The sequence below is a fragment of the Emydura macquarii genome, unplaced genomic scaffold, assembly GCF_026122565.2.
Source record: "Emydura macquarii macquarii isolate MOO-44397 ecotype Brisbane River unplaced genomic scaffold, CSIRO-AGI_Emac_v2 contig_3348, whole genome shotgun sequence".
In the NCBI taxonomy this organism is placed as follows: Eukaryota; Metazoa; Chordata; order Testudines; family Chelidae; genus Emydura; species Emydura macquarii.
The window spans coordinates 5,592,981-5,609,377 of NW_027133485.1; the positions used below are offsets into that span (position 1 = coordinate 5,592,981).

Genomic DNA, 16,397 nt, shown 5'->3' on the forward strand with positions numbered 1-16,397 from the left:
TTCATAACAAACTTTACAGAATGAAATACTTTTCAACTTATTCTGCAACTTGAAAATGACAGCATAACATATATGAAACACTGAAGAGCTATCACTGTAATATTATATTATTATCATTTATTATTTATTATTATGCGCACACAGAGTATGCACAATGCTGGAAAACAGAAGACCCAAGGTCAATTCTGGAGTAAGTTTTCCATTCCTCTGGTCTGTAAAAGACTGATGATTTCAAAGGAAGTAAGGTGCAAGTAAAGCCATGCTGAGCAGCTTGGTAAAAGCAATCAAACAAAAGAGCCATGTGACCACAGACTAGCGTTAAATGAATCAGGCTGTCATTTCTACAAAGGAAAACCTCTTGGAAAATAAACAGGAAGAATTACAAGAATTAAAATCCTCACCTTATTCCATCTGAGAAAGACCAGCTTTGGAGACTATTCAGACAAAGAGTCCATCCCAGAAAAGCAAGCAATAAAAATCTTACATTTCATCCCAAATATCTATACAAGCTATATATAGAGGATTAAAATCAACTACCACTGAAATGCCAACACCTCCTGGGGTGGACCACAGCACCTGTCTAATTCGGTACAGTACAACCGTTCTAACATAAAAAAATAAGAAGAATACAGCCAAATGAAACTGCAGAGGAAATTTGAGGAAGTCAGAATATAATTATTCTAACTGAAATATGATAACAACAGGCTAACAGACCTATTCTTTCCATGTATGCCTTAAGAACACAAGTAGCCAGGTCACTGGTTTTATACCTCAACCAACAGACAGCATCTTTACCAGCCAAACGACCCCTAAAACTATGCTGGTGCACTGTTTCAGTATTAACACAGGGAGAAGAGTGCCACCCAAATCGCTAACACCTCTTCCTGTAATACCACCTAATAATGACAATAGCACCTGTTTCAATCTTTTGAGCAATACTCTGCATAAATGTGAGAAACGAGCCAAATGCATCCTTGATGTAACTTCCCTGAAATCAATCGAGTAACGTAATGGGTGAATTTGGACCCATACTTTTAAAATATCTTGACTCTAGCTGAGTGACTGGTTGTAAACAGACATATTTCAATAATATTAACATTTTAAAGTGCCCATTTAGACTTTGAAACTACCATCAGCAAAGGATGTAGGTCACATCTTTCTTTACTGTTGGTATCATCTGCTGGAGAAAATTTTCTACTGAGGCTTGTAGGTCAGTTATGATCCCTGGAGTTCTACAGTTTGGTTCCCTTCATCTTTATTATAACTTTATACCTACTGCATCTGAGGAAGTGAGCTGAAGCTCACGAAAGCTTATGCCTGCTGAAATTAAATGTGTTAGTCTTTAAAGTGCCACAGAACTCTTGTTGTTTTTATTATAACTGACGCAACTACACAGACTAAAGGTCCCAGGATGCAATGCTCCAACTAGAGCTGAGTGAAAAGCGGCTCTAATCAAGATGCAGGATTATAGAGTAAGGCATGTGGTCTTTGCAGGATGGATATATTTTCACTGCAGTTAGCCCAGTCTCTTACCTAGGTGTTGCCTCTAGCACTCCTCCCCCCCCCCCCCCACGCTCCATTCACAGAGTGGCTCATCTTATTGCAGCACAAAGAGCCATGGGATGACCCCAGAAGTCCTAGCAACACGCATGGGTGAATGCAGAACTTGCGTGTGGCTTTGCAGTGTGGCTGCTCAGACCCAGGGTCGACCAACCCAGGGGCCAATCCTTTGGGCTCATTCTGCTGTGAAGCTATACCCTAAATTAAAGCCAAGGGAACATGAGCCTGAAATCTGCTCTATTTTATGCATATATTAATGATCATTATCCGTAGAGACTATATTTATAAACATACCCCTCCTACATGGCAGGTTTCTTTGGCTGGCTCAGGATTCATTTTTTTTTCTACACAACTAATATGTCCATCTCTGTCCTGTTCAAGACAATGAAGAGCTGTGATTTTTTTAATATCACTGTGCTTGATATTTTTTATGTCATCAGAGCGAGAATGACATTCTGCCATGTTTCTCCATGACACTGGCATCTCCATGCTTTGTAAGTGCAAGGTGACCTTACTAGGATTCAAATGCTCTCCTCTAGTCTCCTTTTGCACAGTCTTATTTTGTCCATCAGTGACATTCACAACATCTACACTATCTAAATCCTCTGCAACTTCCATCAGAAACCAAGAACTATTATCGCTTTCACTGCTGGATTTGAAGTTTCTTTCATTTAAGGATTTCTGTTCTTCCACATTCAGCTGTCCCTGGGAAATTTCTTCAGCAGATTCCTCTAAGGAATACTGAACCAAACTTTCCGCTCTGGGCATCTGATTCTTCATTGTGCTAAGAAGCTCTTCCTTCTGATTAGTCTCAAGCTTTTCCACAGCAGGTGGTGAAATGCAGCTGGGTTCCCATACTGTGTCATCTATAGCTTCTTCACTATCAGGCAGGAGAGGAGAGTTATTATGGGACTTTCCTTCACCAAACATATTCTTTGTCTTGCTGACTGAAAAATATGTGGAGGTACTTTCCACTGGAATTCCTTGAAGGTCCTCAGTCTGCAAAGCGTTCCCAGGTGCGAGAATAATCATGCTGGAATGACTAATATTACTGGCAAAGAGTCCTCCAGAAAATCTAAAATTAAATCCTTTTCTATTTGGATTCATAGCTAAAGAGCTAGAAGGTATTTCTTCCCTCCCTAATTGCTTAACTGACTTGTTCCAGTGTTTCATAAACATTGCACCAGGCATTACCTCTCTACCTTTTTCCTTCTGTACCTCAGAAGTCATATTGGATAGAAGGTAAGAATCTGACTGTAACCTCCTTGTCCCTTGGTCTTCCTCTTCCACATGAAAGAGGTTTATGGCAGAACTCTTACACTCTTCCATAAGAGACAGCTTAGAGAAAATGCCCTCCTCAACCATATCTGAAAGACCTGGAGAGTCCATTTGAATAAGTGACCCTTTTCTTTGGGTTTCTTCAGCGTTATGGTGAATCTTTGTATCCACACTATTGGGTCCTTTTGAAGTGACTACTTCTTCTGAACTTTTGATCTCTTTCTCTTCTGTGTTGTTCAATTTCTCATTTTCCAACAGTTCCTTGATGTTTTGGATTTTTATGATTTTACTTTGTTTTTTAACATCGTTTTCATCTAAAACATCATGTAAAGGAACTTGCAATGGGTCGGAAAAACTGGCCTTCCTCTCATTTTGCATTTTTGGTGACTGCATTTCAATATCTAAGCTTATTAAAGAATCTTCATATTTTTCTTTTAACTCATCCCGGAGATCTGTCAAGACTACATAACAGGGTTTAATTGGAACTGTTCTGCTTCCCCTCTTGTCATTGTCACAATTTTGCTTAGGACTTTCAGAAGGCCCACCAGTCACAATCAACTTTTCCCTAAAATCTGTTTCCTTTGCTTTTATTTCTCTGATAAAAGGGCATCTGCTGTAAAATGAACCTTCTCCAGATACTCTGATTTCATTTTCTGATGACACCTTGTTCTGGTTGACCACTTTCAAAGTAACTGCTGACTGTTCACTCTGCTCTTCATTTGAAACACGGTCATTGGCATGTGTTTCTTCCACTCTCTTGCCTGCAACCTGCTTATTGCAAGCTGTGATGTGAAAGCTGTGATGTGAAACAAGAGAATAATGCTTTCATTTTGTGAGGGCAATTCAGAAATGCTAGTGCTACAATCAGAGTTAACAGTTAAACAGACACTGCCTTGCCCTCATCACCTGTTAGAGGGACTAGACGGGTGGCGGAAGTTCCTCAGTCACTAAAGAGTCTACAAGATTTCTCATCGAACTCTAGTGGGGCTGAAAATGCTTGGCACCTTGCAGAGTCAGACATTTAGATTCTTATGTACCCAGGCCAGCTTTTAAAGCCTGATTATCACCTCTCTCTACTAATTCTCATTAGAAGAGACATTCCTTATTTAGACCCAAATTTACCTCTATCCCACAAAGATCTAGTAATATCACTTTCAATACTGTAAATTACTGGTATCAGAAATGCTGCATCATAAAATGGAGGTTATCTATGCTAAAGAAATTAATACCACATGGTTTCATGTTTCTTATGCTATTTGTACTATGCCCCATTTTGGGTCCTTCTCTCTCCCATATTTAAACCTTAGCAGGTTAAAAAGTATACGGGTTGTATTGCTGCTGTGAAACTATGTATTGGAAGTCCTGTGACACTGCCACACCTTCAACATGAGTTTTACAGATTCAGCAGAAGCACATTAAAAGATGTAACATACATTTCTAAGGCTAGATCTTCACTAGAAATGCTGTAGTGCTTCAAAGTAGACACTACAGTGATGGGAGGGATTTTTCTGTCACTGTAGTTAATCCACCTCCCCGAGAGGTGGTGGTTAGGACTATGTAATTCTTCTGACCTTGCGCTGTATACACCAGGAGTTAGGTCACCTTAACAACGTGGCTCATAGCTGGATCAGACTAACCTTTTAGTGCAGAACTGGCCTAAGGTACTGAGACACTCAAAACACACAAAGTATCTCTCTATTGACTTATATTCACATAGTGCATTATTGGACTTGTTGCTTATATAAAGAGCCATATACTACCTGATTCTGGGTGCACACAGCTTTTGCAGTATCAATGGAAATTAAATGGGGAAGTGGTATATGACCCTAAATGAGCATTTAGTGCTACAATACTTCAGTCAATGATAATGGTAAATAATTAACTGGATTTATAAATACTATAATTAATTAATTATTCATTGTTATTTTTATTTCCTGATTGTTTAATCATTTTAAAGGGAAATATTAAACAAAGTATCAGTTGCCCCCCCAGCAGGGGATTTAGTAGCCATGGGCTTGGGCCTGCTTTGGCCTTCTCTGAGCCCCATCCTTCATGACAGTCCCCTCAGAGCTCATCAGAATGAGGGGCCTCATAGGGCACTGCATCTCTGCTGCCCTTCCTCATTCTGTGGGCACAAGACCCTGAGCTAGTACGCCACTCGAAAGACAGACTCCTCACAGGGCTTCATCTTAATACAGGGTAAAAGCTCCTCCCTTCATTCCCACATCACTTACAAATGGCAGCTATAAATAACAGGAAATACAGATGACTCCACAGACCCTGTTCAACCTGCCCCTTCCAGGTGTCCGCAGGACAAAAAAAAGCAACAGCTCTGGCTTCATTCCGCACACCAGCCCCATGCACATGACACAAGTGAGCCTCAGAACAGACGAGAACTTCAGACAGGAGCAAGGCAAACTTCACCCCCTGCATGAGACCTGTGAAGGGAATCCTCTTCCCCAAGGGTTCACTGTGATGCCATGTGCCATAAACCACCCTGTGCCCGTAATCTACAAAGGGGTCAGGTTTGATAGATGTAGATCTGGCACAGTAGAACATAGAAATGGGGTCTGATGAGTACTGGCAGAAACTGATTGGGGGCTTGCCACTGCATGGAATGGTTTTAGCAACTGGGGAGTCTTGCTGGTCAGCCTCTCAGATGGATTCAGTAGGGTTTGCCAGATGGAAGGGGAGTCTATTGACAGAGGGTACTAAAGGAATACAGGGTTTTCACAACTGGTGATGGATTGGTTAGGAGTGTCTGGAGGGCTGTATAAGAGTTTAGCAGTTGGATTAGGTCTGTCTGAGGTGGGTAAGAAAGCTACTGCAGTGGGGAAATCCTACACTTTTCTGTTGATGAACTTCCTACATTTTTCTTCATATTCTCCACAGCCAAAAAGTAGTGCTGCCCAAAGTTTTCCCACTTACCAGTAATGGAATCTGTCCACACCCTTTCCCCTGATTACTGCACAGCCAAGGCTTCCTCAACACAGGAGCTTGGGCTGAAGGCAGAGCTGGGGTCAGAACTGGGGATCGGGAAGGAGCTGGGGCTAGACATGGAGCTGGCCTTGGGTTGGAAAGGAAACAAGGGCAGAACTGGGCTGGGGGCAGAGTGGAGCTGCGGCTGGGATCGGAACTGGGTTGGGGACACAGCAGAGCTGGATGGCGCTCCCTCCCTGCCCCCCCCATGGGCGCTGGTGCTGGCCCGGGCCCTGCTGCATATCCCCCCAAACGTTCCTCCCTGCCTCTCTAGGGGGGTGCGTCCCACAGTGTGAGGACCACTGCCATACAGGGTAAAGAGCAAAAATCTGACTGTAACCTGAACAGCTCTTTCTCCTCCTCCAGATCAGCAAGGATAGGCAACCTGGAGTGAGTTTCCTGCTCCCAGGAGTTCGAAAGAGTTCCTGAAAAGTCCATTTGAGTTAGCAATTCTTTCATTCTGGTTCCTTCACTATTAAGATGAAACTCTGTTTTGACAGCATCCAAACCAGTCACTCTTGCTCCCTGTAATGTTACTGATTCTTCTGGACATTGGGCGTGCAAGCAGCTTTTTGTGCTATGTAACTTCTTGTTTTTCCCCAGTGCCTCAAGGTGTGGGATTTTTAGAGTGCTACTGAGTTCTTTGATATACTTTTTATCTAAATCATCATCAATATTGAAGCACTGGACAGTTCTGCTTCTTTTATTGTTATCATCATTAATGATACCATTTATTATAGGAATTTCAAAAGCCTCACCAGCCACAACAGCCCCTTCCTTAAACATTTCTTCTTCTGAATTTATGTCTCTGTCAGGGCTGCCAGCGCCAAGTGAACCCACTTCTGTGTTTGATGTTTCCATGTTTTCACTGTCCTCATTTAGACAAAATTTTGACTGTTCATCATCTATGCCTTCAGCTGAAACACAGGAAATGATGTTGTCCTCCATTCTCTCTGGTGCACCCACAGCTTGATCATCCAAGCTGTGACATGAAACCTCAGATTCTCCGTTAGGATTAATGGACTGCTTGAAGTTCTCCTCTTCTTTTCTTTCTTTCTTTCTGTTTTTTTTCGCTGTCAAGTAATGAATGAATCAGTGGATAGACACAACTCTCTTCAGGATGGAAGTACTTCTGGTTTCACCTCATTCCTCATGTAACTGGCACAGAAACGCTTTTCAAAACTCCTGCAGCACAAACTTGTTCCCCACAGTACAGTGAACTGTTGAAAAACAAAATAGAATCATGATAACTAGTAACAAAATCATTATTCTCTGTGGACAACATAAGCTCCACATTCAGAGTTAACAGCTACCCGTCTAACCTTTTCTGTTGAGGTCTCCTGTTCCTTAGCTCATCCCCTAATCTCTGCTAGCTCAATGTCTCCTATCACTTCTGCTAATTCCTCCCTCCCTTCCGCACTATCCCGTGTTTGACATCTCAGGCTTGTCTATATGGCGAGATAGTGTGCCGCAGCTTGCCAGGCACTGACTCGCCGTGTGGACGCTGCCACTGTACATTAGAGTTTTGTAGTGCGTTTTGACACACTCACAGCTCCTCAAGGCTTCCTTCCTTCACCACAGACTTAATTTTCTAACTTGAGTTCCCCGTTGGAGCTGTGGGATCCCGAAACTCTGAAAATCAGACTACTCGTGAGGTACTTCAATGTGGATTTAGATACTTTAGGCACACAATTTTGAAAATTTGGCTTTAGCCTTCCCACACAATGTTCCTCTCAGGCCCCCTTTTCCCACCTATATTACTGCAAATGATTACATTATTCTTTCAAATTATTATATAAAAGATATAACAAAATGTCTGTTTTTCCCAAAGTGCTCTACCCACCCATGCAGCTTTGCACCACCTCATACACACCTCACTCACGCACGCCCGTACATGCTGCTGATAACCCGTGCTTGTTCATGCTGTAGGTTTGCATATGCATGATCAGCCAGTTTTATCAACCCATGTGCCCCCGTGCAAGACTGCACACATTCTCCACACTTACGCACGCACGCCCCCCTGCACAGCAGTGATGCTATATAAACAAAATGCAATAACTACAGCACAAGCATCCCCCCCTTGGGCGCTAACCGGTCCTCAACCCCACATCCCGGGTGAGTCAGGCAAGAGGGTCGCACCCACCCACCCCACACACGCTGGGGGGAGGGGCACAGAGCCCCCCACAATGCCCTGCCCCACACCGCGGTGGGAGGGGCACAGGGACCTCGCCGGGGGAGGGGCATACTGTCCCCCCCACATACATCGCGGGGGGGGGCACAGAGACCCCGCCCCGCTCCTCGATGGAAGGGCACGCGGACCCCCGCCCAGTTCTCCCCTTCCCTCACTCACTGGCGGGGCCCCGCGCTCACGGCTGTTCCAGCCTCCTCCCCCGCACACACCGCGTGACTCAGGCGCCCGAGGCGGCCGTTGGCGAAGGACGGTCACGTGGCTGAGGCCCGGCCCACGCGGCGGGAACGACGCAGCGCCTCAGCTCACACCTGCGGCGGTGAGGTGAGGTGACGCCGACGGGGAACTGTTGGGAGGGGGAGGGGCGCTCCCCTTGCACGTGAGCCGGGAAAGGCAGGGGATTCTTGGGATGGGGAGTTCCGGGGGGGCCGGTTGAGGGGGTGCCGGGGGGTTATAGCTGGGGGGTGCTGATTAGAAGGGTGCCGGGGGGGGTTACAGCGGGGGGGCTGGTTGGGGGTTTCGGGGGAGGGCTGGTTGGAAGGGGCCCAGGGGGGTTACAGCTGGTTGGGGGGGGCTCTGGGGGGTGGTGGTTGGAAGTGTCGGGGGGGGCTGGTTGGGGGGTCCTGGGGGGGCTGGTTGAGGGGTCCCAGGGCGGTGGGATTATAGCTGGGGGGTGCTGGGCGGGGGTTTTGGCACTAGCAGCTGGGATGGGTGTGACTGGAAGGGGGGGCCTGGTGGGAGGTCCTTAGGGGTTTGTATCTAGGAGACTAGGTTAATAGGAGGTGGGGGCTGTGGGTTGTTCAAGGGGGAGTAATTTTGTTAGCAGGGAGGTGACATTGCCATGAGCACCCACTCTGTCCTTCCTTCCTTCCTGTGCCCTGCAGCAAATCCCTGCAACCCTGATGATGATCCACCTACTTCTGCAGTGGGCTGTCACACAGGGGTGTCTCCGGTACCCCACATGCTAAATCTCATAGCTGTGTGTGCATGTGGGGCAATTCAGAGTGCCCCAGACTCCATTTACACTCAAGCTCTGCATGCAGGTGACAGACCAGACCCAGCACAAATGCAGCAGGGACTGAGCATCACAGGGCAGGGGGAGCTGGTTATCCAGATGGTCATTCAAATATGCTAAGCTCAGGAGAGAACCCCAGCTTGGACACCAGGGTAAAATGGGTCATCAGGTCAGGTCACCACACAGGCTAAGTGGGTCACCAGGCATAGTTTGTTCTTGAAAGCCTTTCAAGACCACGTAAACTTAATTGCAAGGTAAAGCCAACCAGTGCTGAACAACAGACGCATTTGGAAAACCCCATCAAATGCTTCAATTAAACTGTTGTGTGGGGATGGGTATGGGTATGACTAGAACCATAAACTCTGCAGTGAGACAGTGTGCTTGTAATTCTTGTAGCTCTGGCAAGAAATGTTCCCTCTAGGCCATGGACGAGACATGTTGGCAAGATAAAGGGCTGCCCAGGTTGTACCTGTCTCTGGATAGAGGACTCCACTCGCCAGGACTGGCAATCACCGTTCCACAGCACAGAATTTAAAAGTTACAAGAGAAATCCAGGTATTCTGACTAGTGCTCTCCCAATAGCTGCTGTCCCACGGGTTCAGATAACTTTTATTAGTCACGTGGAGTATATTATGAGTATTACAGTAGCACCTGCAGACCCCAGCTGAGATCAGGGCCCCATTGTGCTAGGGATTGCACAGACACATAGTAAAAGATGGTTCCTGCTCCTCAGAGCTTACAATCATTTTGCACAAGACAAAGGGATGAGGGGACAGAGGCACAGAGAGGGAAAGTGACCTGTCCAAAGTCACACAGTAGGTCAGTGGCAGAGCCGGGAATAGACCCCATATCTCCAGTAGTCAAAAATAGCTAGCATGTAGCTGCAAACTTCAGCCAGGGTAGGATTGTCAAATTGACAGTGGGATGAATTAAATTTCTAGTTGTTAAGTGGCCCAGGGCTACAAAGGAAACTAAGTTAAACTATCCTTGATTCACAGCACATATCCCATGGAGGGCAGTGCAAAATTTGCAGAAATATTCGGCAGCATAAGAGTCAACACCCTAGTGAGATAAAAGGGGCAACTCACATTTCTCCTCACTGAGGGGTTGTTTCAGGATCTGTAAAATGGGGCAATATTGGGTCACGTTGGGATGATAGCTTCATCACTGTAAGGGCTATAACTCTTTACAGCGTGAAAGTTTGCATTCTGTAGGTTTTTTCAGGGGCCAGCCCTCGACTGTGGAACTCGTTACTCCAAAATCTAAAAACCACCACTAACCTCCCCGTTTTATAGTCCAAATGTAAAGCACACTTCTTCTACCTTGCCTTCCTGAACAATAGTGCATAGAACATCAGCTCTTAAAGGCTTGTCTACATAAGGAGTTATTCAGGAACAGCTCTTTCATTTTAAATTCACACCTTACCTTTTTCTGGAATAACTTTCAGCTGTAGAGAAGCCATAATAAAAATAAAATTAAAAAAAAAAACCCAACCATATGTACAATTTCACCCCTGGAGAACAAAGAGAGAAACCCCACTGGATAGATGTTAGTCACTGTGTTCCTTTTAAATCCTGGAAAGCTCTTAGATACCATGGCAATGAAAGCAGGATAAGAACCTAGAAATGGATAAGAACTTAGAAACAGAACAGAACAGAAAACAATCTAGATCTGTGATGGGTGCCAGCTAAGCACAGCAAGCAGGCTAGATGTTTGACACACCTGATTTGAAATAGGAGCCATTGGCTGATAGTTGGAGAACCAGCCCTATTTTCTACCCCATTACCATCTTATATTTTGTTAGCAGTTAGTTTCTTTACTTGCCTCCATATATTTGTAAAATAAATATCTGCTCAGTGCTATTTTACATTGCCTACTGTTATAGGAGAAAGGTCTGCTGGTTAAGGCATAGAACTTGGAGAGCTAGGTTCGAGTCTCAACCCTTATTGTTTGTATCATGGTACTGCCTGGGGGGCCCAGTCAGGAATCGGGACCCCATTGTTATGCACTTGTTCACATGTCTAACAAACAGTCCTTGCCCCAAGAGCTGGCAATCTAAGTCTGGGACCTGCCACAGACATCCTGATTTGGGCAAGTCATTTCATCTCACTGCATCTCAAGTCCCATCTGTAAAATGGGAGTATTAATTCTTGCTTGCCTCCAGGGGTGATGTGAGGATTAAATCACTAATCCTCACAAAGTTCCTGAATGGAAGATGCTGTATAATTGCAGAGTACTATCACTGTATGCAAGAAAATAATGTACTGTATAACCAGGGGCACAAAAACTTTGCTATGCTAGGGCTGTACTTGCATCATACCTCGAGCCCCAGGGCGGCATGTAATTCAACTATCATTTTAGTTAAAAAATCAGTGATCCCAGCTTTAATAAGTGACCTGAATCTTCCTTGACAGAGGAATAGAAATTGCTTCTTGTCTGAATTCTGTTAGGGCAGGTCACTCCAAATCCATCTAAAATTCCCTCTTTGTATCACACCAAATGCAGACTAAGCATTAAACTAACCCCACCAGTGTTTTAGTGTCATTTTCATTTTTTTGCTGTAGAAATACTGTGAATTCCACATACACAGGAGAAATTCCCTCTCCTATTAGCATTGCTATGCCATCCTCCTTTGTTTTCCACTTCAACTACACAGCAAACATGAGGGAGACTTGAGTTTATAAAGCAAGTTTTATGAACTGTGAAGATACTATGGTGATGAGAATGGGATAGATAGACAGAGCGAGCAAAGTTGCAGAGAATTCTAAGCAAATGAGTACACTGGTTCATCCACACTTAGGAAATCAATTCGTTTTATAAATCTGCAAATATATTTCTTCCAGTCGTTGTGGAAGGACTTAGCAAGGTACCGATCAAAGCTACTCCAATTCTTCCTGCCTATCGATTAAATACTGGTTTTCTGGGAGCTGAGAAATTGCTGATATCAATTAGGAAGCCATTGCTTGCTGCATTAGGCTCTGCAGATTTTGCAGGCAGGAAGCCGTAGCTGACTCAAAAAGCTATTACTCTGTATTATTGCATTTTCAGTAAGTACACTGAGAAGTTACATTTGGACTTGTCCTCCAAAATTGTTACCTGGAAGAATGTCAGGACAGTGCTGGATGTCAGAAACTGAGTCCGCATTAGACCTTGAGCAAAGCACTCAAACCAAATGGAATGAAGCTGAGTCACAGGGGACACATGCAGTTTGTTTGTTTTCTCTCTGTTTTATATTAAACCTGTGTCATTTGGGAACATGTTCTGACATGCCCTGTTGTTTATACAGCACCATAAGATACACTGCACTTTACAGAATGTACAGAAAGACAAGTTCCCTGCCCCGTGGAGCTTCCAGTCTAACAGACAATTGCAATATATGGGACAATCGCCTGTGGGTGGAAGATGTAGAGGTATCATTGGCGAGGAGATCAATGTAAGAATGCTTTGTAATGTCCCCAGGGTCATCCTCTCTAATCCTGACCAGGACTTTGGAACAGCTGTTGAAGAGACCATTCCCCAGAGAACTCACTACAATTTTACATGGAGCCCAATTCATGCTTGGGACAGGACTTTGTGAAGTTGGTCATGGATCAGCACAGCTCAAAGTCACCTCAGGATCCTGATTGAAAGAGCTCCCCAAAGGCCGGATTGAACAGGACTCCACAGAAGAAGTGGAATTAAAGAGGAAAATGGAAAGATGGCATGAATAAAGGTGCAAAGCCAAGAGTGGAAGAAGGAGACAATAGGAGTGATTAAGCGAGAGGATAGGATGAATGAGTGCAGAGATATAGGCTGGCACTGAGATGTGTGAGATCTTAAAGGTTAGGAGCTCATATACTTCCAAATATCCAGCATCCTGGGCAATAGAGGTTACAACAGAAGAAGGAGGGATGGGAACAGCAGAAAATGGCTGTCTAATCATGCTGGAATCTGAAACAGGTCCCCATGTTTGCTACCTAAATGCACTGTGCACTCAGGCAGCTCTGAGAGCTGTTTGTGAATCAACGTGTGTCTGATGCTAAAAGAGCCAAGGCAAAGTGAGGGCAGGAGGGGAATGGGGTGACAGATGGAGTCAGTGTTGAAATCAGCTTGAGTGGTTCCTGATGCATTGATCCAGTGAGGCAAGTGGCAGACACACAGGGCAAAAAAGGAAGAAAAGAAAACAAGCCTGCTGTTTGCTGTATGGCAAAGAGGCATTTCCTCAACGCAGCACTAACCACTTTCCATAATTGATTCACTGCTGGGTCCTGTGGGCAGCTGCTCCTCGTATATTTTTTTATGCCAAGAACAAGGAGTTGATTCTAATTGACCTGGAAGCTGAGATGCACAGTTAGTCCTCCTACAGCCCTAATGATATTATTCCAGCATGATTGGGACCCTGGGGGCTGCCACTCACCCTCCTGAGGTATTTACACTCAGGAGATGGTTTTAGTCAGGCTTTGAGCATCTGGGGAGAGAAAGAATCAGGCAGCAAGTTCTGCTGCCAGAGCAGGAGAGTGGGCTATCTCAGTGCCTTGCTGAATTAGCACAGGACTGCTAGGTGGCGGGAAGAACCAAGCAGCATCTAGGGGTGCTTGTTAGGAAGCCCAGGCTCATTTGCATTGATGAGATTGCCTCTTTTCTCCCTTTTGGCAAAATAAGATGCTAGTTCTGTCCTCAGACTGGAGACTGGTACGAATGCTCAGCTCTCATTGTTTGCTGGACGAGAAAGGCTTCTGCTGGAGCTTCTGCAAGGCAAGTGTAGAGAGGTTCTGGGGGCTGTTCCAGTATGATCCGTGGACAGCCGGAGACCAAGACCAGCAGTTCATGGAGTTTTTGTGGCAATGCCCTTTCATCTAACCACCCCTCTTGAACCACCCTTTCATCTAAACACCACCACTTGAAGATGATATTTGTGGGGTGCAATGGTACTTTTGGATCAGGACCACAGCCCCAGACTGGTCCAAACACATTGCTCTCAAGATGGGACGAGCAGCCTGGGTTGTGTAACTTCAGCATAAGGGAGGTAAACAAGCCCAGAGGCTGCAGCTCCAAACCCTAAGGATCAGAGTTCCCTTCACTGTGTGGAATGGAGTGCTCATTGCCTTCTGGAAGTTGACTGGCAACTACCTGGGGTAGCAATCAGCTGGGCACCAGTTTGGGATCAGGAGGGCCATGGTGGGTGCTGTTGAGATGGAGGAAAGCAGCGCAGTACAGTGTTTCAGGGGTGTGTGGTCAAGGTAGCCAGTGTGCTGAGATAATTGAGATATTTAAACAGTTGGGGTTTTGCTGCAACCCATGTGCCCATTCTGTCTCCTCCCACCCCCAGCAAACCCAGGAGCCCATTACACAGGCAGGGGTGCTAGTCAGTGGTGATGCAGGGCTTGGTGGATCATTGTGATAGGTTCCTGGATGTTCCCATAGGGTGTCCAGGCAAAGTACACAAAGACAGAATCCCCAACAGCAGAGAGGAGGAGACTCTCCCTGCCAAACAGCAGCAACATTAATGGCGTCTCCATCCCCATTGTGATCCTGGGAGGCCCTGTAGCCCCACTGTAGCCAGAGTTCATGAAGCCATTCCCTGATCAAACAAGTGGGGAGAGACCCCTGTTCGGCTAACGACTCAGCAGGTGGAGGATCATAGGGGGGTATGCCAGAAAGCAAGATAGAGATGGCTGTTGACCTCCAATCACAGCTCAGTGACCAGCCGTGTTCTGCACAGCGTGTGAAAGCAAAGGTGAGACCTTCAGTGGACAGCAGAAAAAGGTGGCCTTGCAGCAAATTACACACAACTGGATCCACAACCACAAACCTGAACCCCCTAGCCAACTTCGATTTTGAATCCAGATCCCAGTTAAGCAGCTTGGTGTTCTAGGATAAAAAATTCATTGTTTGTTACTCATTTCTAAAAGCATTCCTCCCTCCCCCCAGCATTGTGATCTTTTTCTTAAAGCCACAGCAGCCAGAATTAAGAGAGTGCATGAAAATCTTAGTTGTCATTTAGAGAAAAGTACGTTTACAGACCTTCTGGCTGCAGAGTAAAGCTTGAAAATGGGACCCATGTGTGACCCTATGAGCCCAGAAAGCAAATAAAAAGAACCCAAAAAGTTTTGTTTGTTTTTTTAAATCACATTAGTTTCTGCAAATCTCATGATTTGGGACTCTGACATGATTTTGGAATGTATGGGTTTGAAAATACTGCCTTCCTCCATCTTCCTTTGAGTCTATCTAAAATCCCTTATAAAGGAATTTTTCCCTGGTTCACATCATCAATGCAGTTTAGAAAGAATATTCTATAAAATAAAATGCTATGAGATTAAAAATTAAATAACCCTTGTTCACATTTTTCCTTTCACAGACTATAAGGTCTGCCCAGCTTCCAAATGGTACTTTTGGGGAGCCATGCCGAGATTTTGAATCCATTGTCCAGTAAACGAATGATAGATGCAAAGACCTGTTCTCTTTCTTGGCTTTCAGAGGCCATTAATAATTGTTACATGATTGAGTGATAAAAAACAAATTAAAAAATATTTCCTTCCTGGAGACCTTTTCTCCTTTTGAACTTTGCAGCAGCATGGCTTTTGACGTTTTGCTGCTGCATCAGTGCTACCGTGGTCCCTCTTCACAGTTAGACAGGGATATCACACACAGGCACAGTCAGCTCATCTCCTCTTTTATGACTGGATAATGGCCTCTTTGTCCTCTAGTAAATGAAAGCTGGGCCGGTTTATTGTAGCCCCAGCTTGTTCTTGACGATAATCACAGTGAAAAAATGTCACCTGCTGATTTGATCCAGTCATTTTTCAGCAGCTGCCCTCTGGCAATCACCTGTTTGATAGCAACAGGAATAAAGGAAGTGGATACAAATAATAAATACAAGAGAGTTGGTGGGGAAAATAGATTAGAGGCCTCATCTTTCAGCTCCACAGGCCTGGTTTACAGTGCTGTTGAGTTCGAGTGAAAATGGTTTTAAGGGATTCACCCTGGTCACTAATTGATATTTGCACACATCAGAAACAACCTTGCCCAAGCTGGCAAAATAGGATATTGTTGGAAGTCTATTCAGAAAAGGATCAGGACTAGCATAAACAGAGGATGCTGCAGCCAGGAGTGAGGTGCACTGGCAGAGCCGTGTAGGTGTCTAGGACGTGAATACAGGAGGAGTTCATTGTAGGTCTGGATTTAGTTTGATTACTGACAATGTTTGAGGGCCCAGGATTGGATGTTGCCCCACAGTTTTGGAACAGCTGGGCTTGAGGGACTGGAATAGATTGAGGTGCGCTCACCGAGCTGTATGCTCCACTGCACTGCTCCTAATTTGAGCCAGTTCAATCAGCCTCTGGCTTTTGTGAGCACAATTCATTTAAAACAATTTCCAAGCAAAGGCAAGAGGCTTGA

The 16,397-nt window shown here is 45.0% G+C and overlaps 1 protein-coding gene and 1 long non-coding RNA gene across 4 annotated transcripts; one reads left to right on the top strand and one right to left on the bottom strand.

Moving 5' to 3' along the window:
• Positions 1-1,735: 1,735 nt before the first annotated feature.
• LOC137143790 (uncharacterized) lies at positions 1,736-7,906 on the bottom strand. The gene is made up of 4 exons (XM_067533771.1): positions 7,691-7,906; positions 6,158-7,037; positions 2,076-3,634; positions 1,736-1,758 (listed from the first exon to the last, which is right to left on the bottom strand). Exons 2-4 carry the CDS (start codon positions 6,763-6,765, stop codon positions 1,736-1,738), a joined length of 2,190 nt encoding a protein of 729 aa, XP_067389872.1. The 5' UTR covers positions 6,766-7,037; positions 7,691-7,906.
• A 265-nt stretch (positions 7,907-8,171) lies between these two features.
• LOC137143816 (uncharacterized) lies at positions 8,172-15,288 on the top strand. 3 transcript variants are annotated; one of them, XR_010917267.1, is made up of 4 exons: positions 8,172-8,329; positions 8,890-9,048; positions 9,417-9,575; positions 12,480-15,288. It is a non-coding gene; the product is annotated as an uncharacterized lncRNA (long non-coding RNA). The 3 variants fall into 3 exon arrangements; XR_010917266.1 differs by lacking the exon at positions 8,172-8,329 and adding an exon at positions 8,339-8,384; XR_010917268.1 differs by lacking the exon at positions 8,890-9,048 and having other exon boundaries at positions 8,184-8,329.
• The last annotated feature ends 1,109 nt before the right edge of the window (positions 15,289-16,397 follow it).